Source organism: Oncorhynchus keta, chromosome 36, assembly GCF_023373465.1.
Source record: "Oncorhynchus keta strain PuntledgeMale-10-30-2019 chromosome 36, Oket_V2, whole genome shotgun sequence".
In the NCBI taxonomy this organism is placed as follows: domain Eukaryota; kingdom Metazoa; phylum Chordata; class Actinopteri; order Salmoniformes; family Salmonidae; genus Oncorhynchus; species Oncorhynchus keta.
This window is the reverse complement of record NC_068456.1, coordinates 10,877,424-10,896,269: the sequence shown is the minus strand read 5'-3', so window position 1 is coordinate 10,896,269 and position 18,846 is coordinate 10,877,424. Positions and strand designations below refer to the sequence as shown.

At 44.9% G+C, this 18,846-nt stretch overlaps 1 protein-coding gene across 3 annotated transcripts in view; it reads right to left on the bottom strand.

Annotated features, from left to right (window-relative positions):
• Positions 1–18,846, bottom strand: part of psda (pleckstrin and Sec7 domain containing a) — a 50,552-nt gene that overhangs the window by 23,198 nt on the left and 8,508 nt on the right. Inside the window, exons 2-5 of one of the 3 annotated variants that reach the window (XM_035754124.2) lie at positions 11,311–13,807; positions 11,103–11,214; positions 7,994–8,531; positions 7,330–7,788 (exon numbers count right to left, since the gene is read on the bottom strand). In XM_035754124.2, the coding sequence (XP_035610017.1) occupies positions 7,330–7,788; positions 7,994–8,531; positions 11,103–11,214; positions 11,311–13,653 (3,452 nt within the window). In that variant the 5' untranslated portion in view covers positions 13,654–13,807. Of the gene's footprint in view, positions 1–1,466; positions 2,388–7,329; positions 7,789–7,993; positions 8,532–11,102; positions 11,215–11,310; positions 13,808–18,846 lie in introns of those variants that run through there. The other 2 variants (XM_035754126.2, XM_052498461.1) reach the window with 2 other exon arrangements.

Genomic DNA, 18,846 nt, shown 5'->3' with positions numbered 1-18,846 from the left:
ATGATCCACTCCTCCACAGAAAAGGGAGAGAGAAAGACTCCCAGACTTATTTTCCAGGGTGTGGTGAGGGAGACTCTGTTCTTTTGGGATGCTAGCAGGAGTGGCCGGTGGATATTTCATTCAACAGCGTCCATGGAGCTCTATAGAAAAGTCTCAACATTTAAAACCAGACCTCCAGCCTTTATATTGCCAGGTTATGTCCTTAACTTTACAGTCGAATGTAAAGTTGGTTGTAAAAGTTATACACATGGTCTCTAACGCAAACCGACATCTTATTTCCCCAAAACAGCAGTCTCATAAACTGGTTGTGCTGCATCATGAGAACAGTCAACACACACACACACACTCCACAGATGCTGAGAAAGTGCTCAGTCTTGCCTTTGTTGACAAGGGCTGACAATATATCACCACTGAGAAGAAACCATCCAACTAAGACAGACAGACAGACAAAGCTCCAGGTGAAGCTATGACATCTAAAAAGGTAACCAAAGTAAGCTGAACAATGGGAGTTACATGTTCTCTGATATATTTGCTCTTTGACTCAGGCTATGCTATAGAACAGAGCAGCAACAGGGGTGAGGAGTGTATGTGGCTACTGAATAAGTTAGTATTCGTCCACGCATGTTACAACACACACACACGCACACCCCCCCAACAGGCACTGAGAGTTGTTTGTGGAAGTTATTAGGCCTACTTGAAGGAATCACATTGCTTCCCCTGTTAGGAAATATCTTAGAGCTTTTATCCCAGTTCCCATCTGTGCTATGAATTATTAACTGTTTTAGCTCTTGCTGTACAGAGAGTTCAGAGCCAAAGCACCCTGGAAAATCAGATGAGTCACATCAAGGGGTTTCACTCAACACATTTCGAAATAAACCAAAAATATACACCCTAATCAAGAATTCAATTTCGCATTCTACACAGAGCAAGAATCTAGGCGCTACAGTTTATATAAAAGAGGCAATAAACAGGAATCTATGTTGCTGATTCAGTTGACGAGTCTCAGGTCAGGAAATGGCAAAATAGCTGAAATTATTGGACAAATAACACCACATGGTCCATGGACAACGTAACATTATAGAACCCCACCCCCCTAGGTGAAGCCAAGTCTGCTAGCTGATCACTGTAGGTGAGCCTCTGTCGTGGGGACCAGAGCCAACAGGTTTAATCACGCCATCAATAACACCATGAAGTTCCACATAGCTCCTCGGAACAGTCACTCTCACCCTGTACATCATTGTAATGAACATCACCCATTTCTTACCAGACACGGTATAACACTGTCCAGCCAGCTAGGAGTCACAGAAACACAGATAATCAGCTCACATTGACTTCATAACATTAGACCATTCGTAACAAAAGGTTAAAAACATATAGTCAACCTCTGCTGTCCATAACACTGTTGAGGTCCACACACCTCTGACAGACAGACGGATGTAGGTATGGTATGGTAGTGGGGAACTCACCGGTAGATGGCTGGATAGGGGGCATACAGGTACCCGTCTTCCAAAGCCCCGCCCCCCCAGCAGAGCAAATAGCGTGCCATGTTGTCCCCAGAGCCCTGCCCCCTTCACACCCAACCACGGCACTCTGCGGTGAGGTAACCCTGCCAGTCAACAGTCTATCCCACTGACCACATGGAATCTCCAGCCACACGCCCGACACTGCTCTCAGCCTGAGCCTAGCAGAGCCTCATGGTGCATTTCACAACATGTTATCTTCCATTTCCCCTCCTTGGTGTCTGGATACTCGCTCTGCCTTATTTGGCGCCCTAATCTGTTGCCGTTACCCTGTCGCTGTCCTCCCCTGCTGTCCCGTCTCTCTTTAACTCTCTCGCTGGCTCGGTCAGTTCCTCCCTCTCCGGCTCCCTTTAGCAAAGATGGTGGATAAATGAAGATATAAACTCTGTGGCCTGAGTGAACTAAACCACAGAGTTTCATACTGTACTGTCTTTGCTTAGTCCATTTTTTTTTAAATTTAAGGTCAGTTCCGGTCTACTTAACTGGGTGTGAATGAAATAGCAGCTGGGTCTGGTCTCCTTAGTACATTGAATTTCATTGAACCAGAAAAAAACAGAGTGGGGTGTCTAGCTTCCTCTTCCGTCTCTGCCTGTAGCTCTCAATCTGAAGTATCCAAGCCAGTGTGGACACAGTATGTGGTAATAATTTGGCAGGATCTTTGTTGAGTTACTCGGTCACTCTCAGTCTTTCACTGCCTTGTCTCTCGGTCAGTATCCATCGTGTGCCTCTCTCTGCGGATGGCTCATCAGCTGGGCTATTTCCCACTGCTGGAGAAAGCATGCATTTCCTCTCGCCATGGCTGCAATCGCACCTCCTTTCCCCTCGCTCTTCTCTTCCTCTCTTTGTCTCCCCTTACCTCCCCTCCCACTTTCTATGTTTCTAACCTATTTTCTGATTTCACATCTGTCAGCTCCTATCGCTCTAAACAAATACACATGTAGCCCATCGGATTTAAATCCCAGTACAGTTTCAGTAAAAACTCAAGTGTGTCCGTGTTGCAGTAAAGCCAAACAAACGGAAATGGAAGATAATCAAAGTAGCATAAAACAATGACATCATACAGGCTGATGATACCAGATCTATTCCTTTACTAATAAATCTATTTAATGTCTACCAAAGAACAGACAATGGTTTTACTAATTTATATTTTAAAGTCATTGTTGACATGGCTTCTGGCACATTAAGTAAAGAATCTAGCCAAAGATAAGACTCCTTCCAGACCACTCTGGAAGTCTGGCTCTAGAACAATGGGTCTCTTGTTGTCTTGTGGATCAAAAGCCAACTGAAGTGAACTTGATTTTCTCAAAGTCAACTTGTAACACTGGACACATCTCTAAATGAGCTTTCGATTCAAATCAAAAGTGCCTTTTGTAGTTTGATCAAAAGACTGGAGTTCACGGGGGGACTTGAAAAAGGAGTTGTGTCAATGGCCCCCGCTGCAGTTAATACTGTAGCCTCCTGTGACTTAATAGTCCAAAAGAGTGCTCAACCTCACACTCAACTGGCTCTTTTCTATTTTAAAACCCTGAAATCACATGGTCCAGGAAGTTAATCTACAGCTGCCATGGTTACCCAGTATGTCTGGCTGAGCTACATATCTGATTGGCTGCCTTACATGAAAGGCGGTGCAACCAAGGAGCCAGGTGGCATGGCAGAAGGGGTTTGACTGACTTTCAGTGAAACCAGTGACGCTAAACACACATTGAAACGCTCACTCACTGAATAGATGGGACAATACACTGGATATGAGTATGCCTACACATATGGAAACACATGTTTTATATAATGTACACTTATGCATAAATTAACATTCACTAATAGGACCCGGGTTCCTCGGATTCTCAGGCCCCTATTAATATAATTTGTCCTGTAAACAAATGTATAATAATTCCATTCTTAGCAGGGTTGGTGGGACTGATATCCTACACCTTGCAATAAAAATAACACCAACATGCTTATTAGCCACTACATTGTAGAATAATAATGAAGACATCAAAACTAGGAAATAACACATGAAATCATGTAGTAACCAAAGAAAGTGTTAAATCAAAATATATGTTATATTTGAGATTCTTCAAATAGCCACCCTTTGCCTTGATAGCTTTGCACACGCTTGGCATTCTCTCAACCAGCTTCACTTGGAATGCTTTTCCAACAGTCTTGAAGGATTTTCCACATATGCTGAGCACTTGTTGGCTGCTTTTCCTTCACTCTGCGGTCCAACTCCTCCAAAACCATCTCAATTTGGTTAAGGTCAGGGGATTGTGGAGGCCAGGTCATCTGATGCAGCACTCCATCACTCTCCTTCTTGGTAAAATAGCACTTACATAGCCTGGAGGGGTGTTAGGTTATTGTCCTGTTGAAAAACAAAAGATAGTGGTACTAAGCCAAAACCAGATGGGATATCGCTGCAAAATGCTGCTTTAGCGTACCTTGAATTCTAAATAAATCTCAGTGTCACCTGCAAAGCTCCCCTACACCATAACTCCTCCTCCTCCTCCATGCTTTACGGTGGGAAATACACATGTGGAGATCATCCGTTCACCCACACAGCGTCTCACAAAGACAGTAGTTGGAACCAAAAATCTCCAAGAGACCAAAGGACACATTTCCACCAGTCTAAATGTCCATTGCTTGTGTTTCTTGGCCCAAGCAAGTCTTTTATTATTATTGGTGTCCTTTAGTGGTGGTTTCATTGCAGAATTTCAACCATAAAGGCCTGATTCACACAATCTCTTCTGAACAGGTGATGTTGAGATGTGTCTGTTACTTGAACTCTGTGAAGCATTTATTTGGCCTGCAGTTTCTGAGGCTGGTAACTCTAATGAACGTATCCTCTGCAGAAGAGGTAACTCAGGGTCTTCTATTCCTGTGGCGGTCCTCATGAGAGCCAGTTTAATCACAGCGCTTGATGGTTTTTGCGACTGCATTTGAAAACTTTCAAAGTTCTTGAAATGTTCCGTATTGACTGACCTTTATGTCTTTAAGTAATGACGGACTGATGTTACTCTTTGCTTATTTGAGCTGTTCTTGCCTTAATATGGACTTGGTCTTTTACCAAATAGGGCTATCTTCTGTATACCACCCCTACCATGTCACAATACAACTGATTGGCTCAAACACATTAAAGAAAGAAATTCCACAAATTAACTTAAAGATTAAAGAAGGCACAGCTGTTAATTGAAATGCATTCCAGGTGATGACGTCATGAAGCTGGTTGAGAGAATGCCAAGAGTGTAAAAAGCTGTCATCAAGGCAAAGGGTGGCTATTTGAAGAATCTCAAATGTATTTTGATTTGTTTACTACTGTCACGCCTTGGTCATTGTATTTTGTGTTTTCGTTATATATATATATATATATTTGGTCAGGCCAGGGTGTGACATGGGTTTATATATTGTATTTTCGTATTGGGGTTTGTAGTATTTGGGATTGCGGCTGAGTAGGGGTGTTGTATAGGCTTGGCTGCCTGAGGCGGTTCTCAATCAGAGTCAGGTGATTCTCATTGTCTCTGATTGGGAACCGTATTTAGGTAGCCGGGGTTTCTCTGTGTATTTCGTGGGTGATTGTTCCTGTCTCTGTGTAGTGTTCACCAGATGGCTGTAATTAGGTTTCACGTTCCGTTTGTTGTTTTGTATTTGTATAGTTATTTCATGTGTCGCTTTTTTCATTAAAGTCATGAGTAACCACCACGCTGCATTTCGGTCCGACTCTTTCTACAAACGAAGAACGACGTTACAACTACATGCTTCAATGGGTGTTATTTCATAGTTTTAATGTCTTCACTATTATTCTTCAATGTAGAAAATAGTAAAAAAAATAAAGAAAAACCCTTGAATGAGTAGGTGTGTTCAAACTTTTGACCGATAGTGTACCTTAACCAGAGGTATCATACTGCTGAGCCCAAATCATTGGACATCAAACCACAACACACTCAATCCAATACCATGTAGCAGACAGTGCTGTCCTGGTAATAAATACTTTCTGGATACACATTCATGAAAATAAACGATGGCTCTCTGGCCCCATCTAGTGGTATAACTAAATCTCTGCGGTTGAGTTCCATAACCATATAAAGTACTACATTTTCGTCATTTAGCAGACACTCCTATCCAGAGTGACTTACAGAAGCAATTCGGGTTAACCGCCTTTCTCAAGGGCACGGACAGACTTTTCACCTAGTTGACTCAGGGATTCGAAACAGCGGCCTTTTGGTTACTGGCCCAATGTTCTTAACCGCGAGGCTACCTGCTGCACTCTAGATTAGGGAGTACCCAGAGGGTCCTTTTAAACACATATTTCGGAGAGATATCCTAATATAATAGGAATTGGAGCTCTTGAGAATTGAGACACCTAGGACTCACGACCTGCTCAGAGGACCTCAGCTCAGACTCCCCTGGGGGTAAATGTGGTGGGGAAATGCATGGCACAGTTAAAAAAACAGACTGTGAGAAGGAGGCAATTTAGTCTTATTTGCGCTCTAGCATCAGGCCTTCCGAGCATCTGGAGCGTCTCTACGTGGTTCATTTGGTCAGGTCAGCCAGATGCTGATCAAAACAGCTATATACAAAAACAGACACTATCTGTCAATAATGGAAATGCCAGACCAAGCCATATGTCACATGCTTAGATCATAGGCTCTAAACTCAAAATAATTGGGAACAACCATTCAAGGGACAACACATGGCATGAGGTTTTAGTGACAGTCCTTTTGTAGGTCATCTAGGAGCAGTAAAGACATGTATAACCGAAGCAGCATTAAGAAGTTTACCATTATGAAACAGCATAATAGGATACTATATCTTATAATAGGATCTTCATATAGCAAAATACATAGAGCTCCAAAAGTATTGGGACAGCGCCAATTTTAATGTTGTTTTGGCTCTGTACTCCAGCATTTTGGATTTGAAATGGCTATGAGGTTAAAGCGCAGGCTGGCGGCTTTCATTTGAGGGTATTTTCATCGAGATCGGGTGAACCATGAGAAATATCACGCTTTTGACTCTACAACTTTGCTGGATGCATTTTGCTCTCTGTTTTGGTTGCGTTTCAGATTATTTTGTGCCCAATAGAAATGAATGGGAAATATCATGCTAAACTCTCACCATTACAATAACAGGGAGAGGTTAGCGTTTTTTTTGGAGGCATGATATTTGTGCGTCTAACTTTCTCAGTCATCATAATTCACAATTCATCCAGGATTATCCGTAATCATGGTAGCATCCACATTAATGTAGAAGTGTTTAGAAACATGTTCTATACTTATTTACAATAAAAGTTACTCCAAATGGACAGAAAACATTACTTACCATGAATTTCTATTGGGCACAAAATAATCTGAAACACAACCAAAACAAACAGCAAATGCATCCAACACATTTGTAGAGTCACAAGCTTGATGTAGTCATTGCACGCTATGAATATGGAACCAAATACTGAAGTTTTTACTACACATAAGTGAATTTGTACAATATACTTAATGGGGGGGGGGACTATGTACAAAAAGCGCTGTAATTTCTGAACGGTTCAGCTGATATGGATAAAAATACCCTCAAATTAAAGCGGACAGTCATTCAGAGCCAAAACAACAAAAATGGAGCTCACTGTAGGTGTTGCCACCACCAAACACAAATGCACTCAAGAGATATCACAGCTAAACAATCTCGAGGTTGGTGAAGGGATTGTGACTTTGCGCGTGCATGTTACCACTTTCTCCTGCACGGACACGGCAAAGTTGCTGATACAAAACGGTCTAAATTAAGTATACCTTGACGTCCATGCTTTCATTTGGACTGTTTGTCTGTCACTCACCGAATGAGAGGAAAGTCTAAGTTAGTTTTCATTGAGACTTTCTCCAACCAGGACTTCCCTCCTGAAGTAGAATCCTCAGAGTAGCTGCTGAGCCGGTCTCCTGTGGGGGCCAGGGTGTTCTCAGACCGGACAGGGACAGACACCCTCGGAGGCTCTGGATGGGCCAGGGGGGCAAAACTCAGCTCCGTGATGTGACGCGCACTCTCACATATCTGGCTCTGGATCTCAGGGGTGAGGGTGGGAAGGTCAAAGGTGAAAACGTGCGGGCCGCTGGAGGTCAAGAGGTCAACGCTGTCCAGGCTGCTGTAAGAGGTGCCCTTAGCCCTGTGAGACTCCACAATGCTCTCAAAGTGGTGGCTGAAGGAGTCAAGGCCATCCGCAGAGGTCCTGCGAGGGCTGATCAATGAGATGGGGGACTTGAGTGCTGAATGGGAATCTGATATGTAGTCCAACGGACGACTACAGGGGAAAAAAACATGTACATCTTAACATGGGATACTCCTTGACATTGTTTTTCTACAAGTTCAACAGATCTGTACATTGTTTCAATCAATACATTGTAGTTTCGATTTGAGGTAGGCACAGGTACTGTAGGTATGAGGTGTTAAACTCATCTCTATATTTGCTTTCAAGGTATGGTGTGTTTGAACAGTGGATGGCTCACCCCTTCATCAGCAGACTGTACGTCTGATTATCCTCATGGGTGGCATGTTGTCTCTTCTTATCCCCCTGCATCCTCACACTGGCCCAGCTCACCATCTCCTCCTCTAGCTCCTCCACCTCTCCGTCAGTGTGGACTATGGTACTGGCGCTAGAGGCCGAGGTGGCCAGCACGCTGCGATTACTCCCAAAGGCAGAGTCCACTTCCACCTCCTCCTGTTCTCCCTCTCTCTCTGCCTGGGCCTCAGCCTCAGCTAACATTACCTCATCCAGGTCTGTTTCCCTATAGCATTTCAGGGGCACCGCATCTAAGTCCGTCTCAGAGTACTTGATGGTTTTCCGGATGATGCCCGTCTTGGGTGAGATGCCAACCACAGCGACTGGGGGCGGAGTCACCAGGTCCACCTCCACCTGCTGGACGTTGTGATAGGATAAACTCTGTCCCTCATCGTCCAGCCCCCTCCAGTGATTTGTGGGCTTCAGGGGCAGGGAGGAGGGAGGGGTAGGCTTGGGAGACTCGCTGGAGGTGCCCCTAGGGGGGGCTGTAGAGTAGGATATCGAAAAAGACAAATTGTAAAAGTGTGCATGAATATTGTTTACCAAGATATCTTGCACTTAGTCAAATGGCATGTTCTAAAAACCATGCACAAATAATCATAAATGTATTGTTCCAGAAGTAAATGTATAGATTGTATTCCATTATGATGGTACATTGTATTGAGAGGACTGACTGCTCTATGCACGTTAGTTTGCAATTTTGTCATGGAAAAACTGCAGCTTCCAGCCATAACGCCAGGTTTGGCAATTTACCTGTTTAACATCAGCTCACTTGCGCTGAGCTGGGAGGGGTGGCAATATTTGAGGTGTGTCCTTAACAGGCGCAAAAGTGACAATTTCATGCAGCACTAATGGGCAGTTTTAAGACCCACAAAAAGCAGGTCTTAGCGGTAACACAGCTGATAATGGCTTGGCTTTGGAGAGGAAGAACAGCCTATCCAGCCTTGACGCACATTACCCATGGAAGGAGAGATATGCCTTTTGTGCCAGTGAATCTCGTATTTCGAAACCGTATGATCCCCCCCCCCCATTTAGATTAAAAACCAAGCATAGCCTACCCTCCCCTTAATCAAAGCTGGTTTAGCAGTATCTCATAGGTGCATCTTTTAATACTGTCCATTAGCCAAAAGTAGCCCATGAATAAAGAGATTTTAAATGGTCTACTGAGACTTGCTTTGAAATATTATTATTCACATGCCTGTATTTCACTTTTTCAAGTAAAGTGAGGTTTGTTTAAAAAATAAACGTTTTTTAATCCAATGAAACAAAAAACAAACTTCTTCGAAAGATTCACCGTCTATGGGTTTATGGTGAGAACGTACATGGCTTGAATGTTTTGTGATTTCTCCTGCTATTTCTGGAGAAGTGCAAATATGATCTGTCAGATGGTTCCATGATGTTTATAAAACATGACATTTGCGAGCTGTATAACGGTGAGTGGACATGCCTCCTTTCTCTTTATATTGGATCTTTATCCAGCTCCTGTGAAAAGTTTGGATGTGCGTAAAACTCTACATAGTCGAAGTTGCCTTGTCTATATTACACGCCGACGGGGAGCAATTATGGTACCTGTAACTACATTTAGACATTGCCGATTTAAAACAAAATGGTTGCTTCGTTAGCCTAGCGAATTCAATCTTGATTATAGACTCCGCTTGGCATGTCCATTCTGCATTTCACAGTAGGCCTAGCCCCTATATTAGTATTAATGCTATAGCCGATGTTTAGCAATGCATTTCCATATTGAAGCAATGAATCTAGAACAACATGGGTTGCAAACATGTTCAACATATTTAGCAAATATGATTCAGGCTATTTAATGAACTAGGCTATAATGGAGTAGATGACAACGCAATAGATAAGAGACCAAAAATATACAACTTGAAGCAATCACATATTTAGCCATGGAGCACATCATGATTGGCTAATGAAGGGCCAAGCCTCGACACACCCAGAACTTGTTTATTCATCAAAACAGCCCTTTCGCGCCACTACCAGTTACTGCGCCCATAATTCCAGTTGTGAAAATAGCTAAAAGATTTGACACCCCCAAAACTATAATGCTACCGCCAGCACTAAGATTTACCATTGCGTTAGGTTTGTTAAAATAGAGCCCTCAATATTTTTGTCCCACTAAGTAAAATGCCCTGTTCTAAAGACCATGGAAATGTAATAAAATGACTTGTTCTAAATGCATAGATTGTTATTATAACAGTACAGTTTATTGTAAAGACATTCACTGTTTTGAGGCCTATAACACACGGTCTGTGATGAGTACTGTAATTCAATAGTGAATGGTAGAAGATGAGTGATAGAGATGAAGAGAAGGGATAAAGAAAACATAAATTAAACACAAGGGGATAGATTCTCTAAGGTCGAAATTTAATTAACAGGAAAGTACACATTAAATGAAAGACGTGTGACGCGGAGACGTGTAGACTGAACCAGGGGTCGGCAACAGGCAGCCTGAGGGGCTAAAACCGTCCAGCGAGTGATCATTTGTGGCCCCCCAAAGTTTTTAGTAAAAAATGTAAATGTTTGAATGATTTTCATTTTTTGGTCAAGTTTAATTTAGGAAATCAGTTCCTAAGTATTACCACAAATTTAAACAATGATATGTGACCGTGTCATTATAATCCAGGTATGTAATGATTGTATTTGAAAATACTATCTCTTTTTGGTCTCAGTTGTGGTCAATTTGCAGTGTACAAATTAATATAATTATAATTATTAATATAATTATGTTCCAGCCCTAAACCTGTTTGCCTACCCCTGCTCTAAACGATCAATCAAGTGCTGTAACCTTTTGGGTAAACAAAGAAAATGTTTGTGTTGCAAGAGAAGGAAGCGAGTCAGTCAGAGTTTAAAAAGGACAGCGCTAATGCCAGGCCATGATGGCTCTATAGCCAAATCTAGCCAAAGCTAATTGGATTACAGGAATATTGTGCAGCTAGCTGCTTGTTCACAAGGAGGGGCTGACGAACTAGGAAGTCTAAACTAGAGGAGGAGGAGGAGTAAGACAGTGATTAGAGCTCTTTCAGGACAGGACCGCCCACCTTTAGAATCGTGGCAGTCCTCTGTGGGCTGTCCGAACAGGAACTCCCATTTGGCATGGGCAATCCTCTGGGAGTGCAAGGACGGGCCCAGCACAGAGTAGTGGCTGTCTGACTACAACAGGTGAAAGACAGGGAGAATGGTTGAGTAGGTGATAAAGTACAATGTACACTTGTAAACAGTCTTTCTTACAATCTCTCACTCCCCCACCTGCATCCCAGAAGCAGTGTCTTCAGTGTCATTGCTCTTCTGGCTGGACTGGCTGGATGTCTCTGGTGAGAGACAGTCCCTCTCTGGCTGACTGTTTTCCTCTAGACTGCCTGTCACTCCACTGGAGCTTTGGGAAGACCCTAGCAAGCCGCTATGGTCCTGGGTCTCCCCCCCGTTTACCCCATGTTTATCCCCCAACACAGCTGCTTCATCCCTCCCCTGTTGCATCAGCTCTTCCTTGGTCACCACACACAATCCATCACCATCAGCAGTCTGATCCTCCCTATTGGACTCGTCTTGGTCCGTGACGGACACGTTCTCCCTCCACTGCTGCATCCTGGAGGTCCAGCTGTCTGGTGGCTCCATGTCAAGGCCTATAACCAGGCGCCTGCTGCTCTCCGGGCTGTCCCTTGGATCCCCTCTGTCAAAGAGGGTGTCGTACTGTCTCCTATACAGGCCAGGGGAGCCCCGGTCTCCCATGTACTGTGGGGGTTGGTGGCGGTGCAGGGTGGGGCTGTCTTTCGCCACCAGCTCAGCTCTCTGCAGCCGAGGGTCTATGATAGGGGTCTGGGACGCCACCACTGGGTGCAGCATAGCTGGCATAGTAGGAGAGATGCCCTTCTGCTGTAGGAGGGGGGAGGCTTGCCTCGAGCCTTGGCCTAGTCTGGACTCTCTGGAGTGGCATCCAACACTAGGAGACTCCTCGTCTGTCCACCTGTGGTCCTGGAGGTGGGTGTTACTGTTAGCTTCAGGGTGGGGCTGCGCTGGAGAACCCGTGCCCTGGAGGGTGGTATAGGGTTGAGACTTCCTAGAGAGGTAGCCAGGCCTGGGGCTCTCTGACTTAGCCGAGTCAGTCTGGAACGAGGGAGTCCTCCTGTCCATGAGGATGGTGGGAAGCTTGGTAACTTCCTCTGCCAGCTTACGGGCCATGTCAGGGCTAGAGGCCTGGGAGATACTTCTCCTGCCACTGGACTGGTTCAATCCCTCTACCAGCTTGCCTCCATTTGACTGATCTGACAGTTTGGAGTTGACTTTGTTGGGTAAGCAGTGGCTAACGCTAGGAGTATAGCTGCTGGTTTGGCTGCTAGTCCTCTGGTTGCAAGAGGCAGAGGTGCTGGTAGACATGCTTGCTGGTATGTCATGCTGGATCGCAGTGGGCCTCCCTGTAGGTAAAGGCGGGCGGAACTTGGAGGACAAGCTGGGGCTCTCGTCCCCCAGGCCTGGCCTGTGGTTATGGACACCATAGTGGTGGCGAACACTGGAGGGGGACATGGTGTATTTGTAGTAGGACTGCCTGGCTTGAACGAAGAGCTGGTCAGAAGCTGGGCTTCTGGTGAGGCCATTTAAACTGCGGCTCCTGTCTGGATTGACGGGCAGTGTTTTGGTACCCTGAGGCAGGACTGGGGACCCTACCCAGGACTTGCAGCGGAGCTGCTGCTGGTAGTGCCGTGGAAAGCTGGGGCTCTGGTCTGGGCTGTAGGCTGCCAGTCTGCGCCTCAGTTCCGGAGAGCCAAATTCCTCCATGGCCCTGTAGGTGGCTTCTCTGGCTACAGTGTCCAGAGTGGACCTGCGGAGACAGGGGGAGCCCTTAGGGGACAGTTTGGGGCTGGAGCTACCGGAGGGCTTCCAGCTGTCTGACCACACAGGGTCACTAAGCCTCTTCCTGAGGCGGGCAGGCAGATACCCCTCCTCCATTCCTCTACTGAAGGGGTTCTCAGGTATACTTTGGCACTGGCTGTCCACAGACTTAATACTGGCTTTCTCTATGTAGCTAAAGCTGACCACAGAGCGTTTGCCCTCATGCCCCACACCAGAGCTATCGTAGAACCTGCACCCACTGGTTGGAGAGGAGGGGGCAGTTATTATCCCAGAGCAGGCAGGGGATAGGGGCACCCTCCCTTGGTAGTGCTCAATGTCTGAGGAGCGGGGGCGCACCAGAGTTCCATGCTGCGGACCATCGGGTGCAGGCTGGAGAGTGGAGAGCAGTTGACCAGTCCCCTCGTAAGGCAGACTCTGCCTGTGGTGGATGGGCGGTCCCGAGTTGTCCGGTAGGTCCAGCTGGAAACTGACAGAGTGTCTCGAGGAGGACTTGGAGGGGGTGAGGCTGGGAGTGCTGCCCCCAACATTATGCACCACTCCAGGGGACATGGACGTTGGGCTGGGGGTGGAGGTGCAGGTACAGGTGGAGTGGCTGGAGGTGCTCTGGGACTGAGGTAGGATGTCCGGCTCTTGGAGCACTAGTGGGTGAATCCCCTCCACACCACCCCCCAAATCCTTCCCTTCTTCCTCCGGGACAGACCTCACCTCCACATACAGGTGCAGGATCTTGCCAGACTGAGACATGGTCCCCACACTAGCCTCAGTGCAGGCCTCTGTCTCTTAAGCTTCCTTTCTAACCCAAAATGAATTTAAAAAATGGGTTCATTTGGTGAGGGTCAGTAAGCTGGAAGATGATTGACCGGTCTCATCGCCATGCTGCTCTGCTCATCTTTTCAGGCTGTCAAAGAGAAAGAGAGAAAGGACACAATGGGAACATGTTCTTTTAAAAAGACAATAAAACAAACGTACACAAAATTATATCAAAGACTGTTACTGAATTCAGAATCCATCTTTGTAACCTGAGGTGATGCTGTCATGCCATTGTCTACCAGTCACACCATGACATCACAGTCTAGGGATGCGTTTCCCTGACCCCCTGGGCGGGTGACTAAGCGAAACAAATATCGATAATAGCTTTACTCCCAGTCATTCTGACTGAGGTTCAAGGTTGTGAACTTGTGCATCTGAAATGTAAAACCTATACATTTAGGCCTACTCACAAAACACTATAGTATACTATGGGACTGTACTGTAATATTAAAGAAATCTACTGAACAAAATACTCAGAGCAAATTTTCCATAACATGTAGGTAGGTAGGACTGAGGTCTGAATCAACAGTTCAGAGCATCAGCTCTTTTTTTAATAACTTGTACAGCCCAGACTCCCAAAAAAATGTCCGGCAGGCTCTAGTTTTGTCTAATCTTGATTATTGTTCAGTCGTGTGGTCAAGTGCTGCAAGGAAAGACCAAGTTAAACTGCAGCTGGTCCAGAACAGAACGCTGTCTTGCTCTTCATTGTAATCAGAGGGCTGATATAAATACTATGCATGACAGTCTATCTTGGCTAGGAGTCGAGCAGAGACTGACTGCATCACTTCTTATTTTTAAAAGAAACAATAGTGTGTTGAAAATTACAAATAGTTTGCATAGTCAACTTACACACAGCTCTGACACACACACTTACCCCACCAGACATGCCACCAGGGGTCTTTTCACAGTCCCCAAATCCAGAACAAATTCAAGAAAGCGTACAGTATTATATAGGGCCATTATTGCATGGAACTCCCTTCCATCTCATATTGCTCAAATGAACAGCAAACCTGTTTTTTTTTTAAACGATAAAGAAACACCTCACGGCACAAAGCCTCTCCCCTACTTGACCTAGATAGTTGGTGTGTTGGTATTGATATGTAGGCCTTTCTTAAATTGATGTAGTTCTGTCCTTCCCTATTAACATTCTGTATTAGTTCATGTTTCATGTTGTATGGACCCCAGGAAGAGGAGCTGCTGCTTTCGAAACAGCTAATGGGGATCTTAATAAAATAGCAAATATATGGTCTATACTTGCAATGTAGGTCTCTGACTTATGGGTGGCATAAATTGGGATTTGGGGACAGGAAATGGCAGGGTACTGTACAGTACATGCTAATTAAACACTATAGTTACTACTGTAGTGTTTTTAAAACTGTAGTGTTTTTGCTAACATAACTGTAGTATTGATTTTGTTTTTGTAGTATTTTACAGTAGACTATAACATTAACATAACATAAGAACAACACATGATTGAGGTATTAAACATTTTAAAAAATTGAACCTTTATTTTACATCCTGTGGCAGACTGCAATAGCATCGAATAATCCACGCGATATGCAACTGTTCAGGGAAGTCAGGAACCAATACACGCAGTCAGTCAGGAAAGCTAAGGCCAGCTTCTTCAGGCAGAAGTTTGCATCCTGTAGCTCCAACTTCAAAAAGTTCAGGGACACTGTGAAGTCCATGGAGAACAAGAGCACCTCCTCCCAGCTGCCCACTGCACTGAGGCTAGGTAACACGGTCACCACTGATAAATCCATGATTATCGAAAACTTCAACAAGCATTTCTCAACGGCTGGCCATGCCTTCCGCCTGGCTACTCCAACCTCGGCCAACAGCTCCGCCCCCCCCCACAGCTCCTCGCCCAAGCCTCTCCAGGTTCTCCTTTACCCAAATCCAGATAGCAGATGTTCTGAAAGAGCTCCAAAACCTGGACCCGTACAAATCAGCTGGGCTTGACAATCTGGACCCTCTATTTCTGAAACTATCCGCCGCCATTGTCGCAACCCCTATTACCAGCCTGTTCAACCTCTCATATCGTCTGGGATCCCCAAGGACTGGAAAGCTGCCGCAGTCATCCCCCTTCAAAGGGGGAGACACCCTGGACCCAAACTGTTACAGACCTATATCCATCCTGCCCTGCCTATCTAAGGTCTTCGAAAGCCAAGTCAACAAACAGGTCACTGACCATCTCGGATCCCACCGTACCTTCTCCGCTGTGCAATCTGGTTTCCGAGCCGGTCACGGGTGCACCTCAGCCACACTCAAGGTACTAAACGATATCATAACCGCCATCGATAAAAGACAGTACTGTGCAGCCGTCTTCATCGACCTTGCCAAGGCCTTCGACTCTGTCAATCACCATATTCTTATCGGCAGACTCAGTAGCCTCGGTTTTTCAGATGACTGCCTTGCCTGGTTCACCAATTAATTTGCAGACAGAGTTCAGTGTGTCAAATCGGAGGGCATGCTGTCCGGTCCTCTGGCAGTCTATGGGGGTGCCACAGGGTTCAATTCTAGGGCTGACTCTTTTCTCTGTATATATATATCAATGATGTTGCTCTTGCTGCGGGCGATTCCCTGATCCACCTCTACGCAGACGACACCATTCTATATACTTTCGGCAAGTCATTGGACACTGTGCTATCTAACCTCCAAACGAGCTTCAATGCCATACAACACTCCTTCCGTGGCCTCCAACTGCTCTTAAACGCTAGTAAAACCAAATGCATGCTTTTCAACCGATCGCTGCCTGCACCCGCATGCCCGACTAGCATCACCACCCTGGATGGTTCCGACCTTGAATATGTGGACATCTATAAGTACCTAGGTGTCTGGCTAGACTGCAAACTCTCCTTCCAGACTCATATCAAACATCTCCAATTGAAAATCAAATCAAGAGTCAGCTTTCTATTCCGCAACAAAGCCTCCTTCACTCACGCCGCCAAGCTTACCCTAGTAAAACTGACTATCCTACCGATCCTCGACTTCGGCGATGTCATCTACAAAATGGCTTTCAACACTCTACTCAGCAAACTGGATGCAGTCTATCACAGTGCCATCCGGTTTGTCACTAAAGCACCTTATACCACCCACCACTGCGACTTGTATGCTCTAGTCGGCTGGCCCTCGCTATATATTCGTCGCCAGACCCACTGGCTCCAGGTAACCTACAAGTCCATGCTAGGTAAAGCGCCGCCTTACCTCAGTTCACTGGTCACGATGGCAACACCCATCCGTAGCACGCGCTCCAGCAGGTGTATCTCATTGATCATCCCTAAAGCAAACACCTCATTTGGCCGCCTTTCGTTCCAGTACTCTGCTGCCTGTGACTGGAACGAATTGCAAAAATCGCTGAAGTTGGAGACTTTTATCTCCCTCACCAACTTCAAACATCAGCTATCTGAGCAGCTAACCGATCGCTGCAGCTGTACATAGTCTATTGGTAAATAGCCCACCCAATTTCACCTACCTCATCCCCATACTGTTTTATTTATTTACTTTTCTGCTCTTTTGCACACCAATATCTCTACCTGTACATGACCATCTGATCATTTATCACTCCAGTGTTAATCTGCAAAATTGTAATTATTTGCCTACCTCATGCCTTTTGCACACATTGTATATAGACTCCCCCTTTTTTTCTACTGTGTTATTGACTTGTTAATTGTTTACTCCATGTGTAACTCTGTTGTCTGTTCACACTGCTATGCTTTATCTTGGCCAGGTCGCAGTTGCAAATGAGAACTTGTTCTCAACTAGCCTACCTGGTTAAATAAAGGTGAAATAAAAAATAAAAAAACTAGACAAGTCAGCTTGAAGGTCAACGTGAAGGTATACTACAGTGTGTAGTATAGTATTGTAAAGATCACTACAGAATTCTATAGTAAGTACTATAGTATTCTGTAGTAAGCTGTCATATTTTTTGGGGTGGATATGGACATAGCCAGAAATATTATCATAGGTGATGACGGTAAACAGTTGGTTATGATACAGTACAGGTCTTGCTTGGGTGGTTGTATCTTTATAGACTCCATTAATGTGTCTGATTGCTTGTTGGCCAAAGGCCTGTTAGCTTTGATTAATCCAACAGAGCTCTATTTTCACAGGTGAAGGATCCTTGAACTTGAAGGCTCAGAATGAAGCAGAACAAGCGAGAACAGCAGGCAGACTCCTTTTACCCAAAACATTCCACGTGTTTTGTTAACAATCCAAATCTGTAGTCTGTCAAGTTCACACTCACCACGTCCTCAATCTAGAATAGCAAGTGTAAAATTCCCTCAGTTTGTTTGAGTACACAGATACCAGAGAGAAGCAACTAATTCTGATATCGAAATAGATAGAATATCTGGTGAAATTCTAAAGTGGCTCTAACAGGGTCAACCTCTCAATATTTTCCTTTGTGCACTATATCAGAGGTCATGGGCCCACCTTCTGAGGAACTTGTTCACTCTGTTGTCTCTATCTTAGTCACGGCAGGATAGTCATTACCCTACAAATCATGAGGAGCAGGAAGACCCCAACCATTGCCACTGCTAGCACACTGCTCTAATATTAGTTCCTACCGGACACAATGTTTGGCAGACCAAACTCTCCGGTCCTTTAAAAACCTGCTGTATGTAAAATATTGCGAGCTATCGTTTGAAAAATAAATAAAATGTGACTCTGGATGACAACATAATGATGTTTGTTTATCTAAAGAAGTCAAATCCGTTTTGTGTTTTGTTTCCTTGCCACGATACTATCGTATACTATCGTATCGCACTATTGGTATCGTCCTGGCCCGAGTTGTCAGTCTGATCCTCACACACCACATGTACAGACACTCAGACACCCGTGATCAGTGTAGCAGGTAGAGAGAAATATCCTTTAACCTCTCCCACTGCTGTTCCTTAGAAAGTCTCTCTCCTCCTTCGATTCATTGACACTATACCAGTAAGACAGTAGTTACCAAGGCCAGACAAAGGTAACTAAGGCAACTAAGTAATTAATAAGTCTCATTTCGTTTGAAAAGATCATGCTTTTTTGTCTGGAAATCAACAAACAATCATCTCCCATTTTAGCAAGACCTAAAAGTACATCTTCCATCTTTATGTAGGCCTTGAAATAGCTAATGATCCAAAT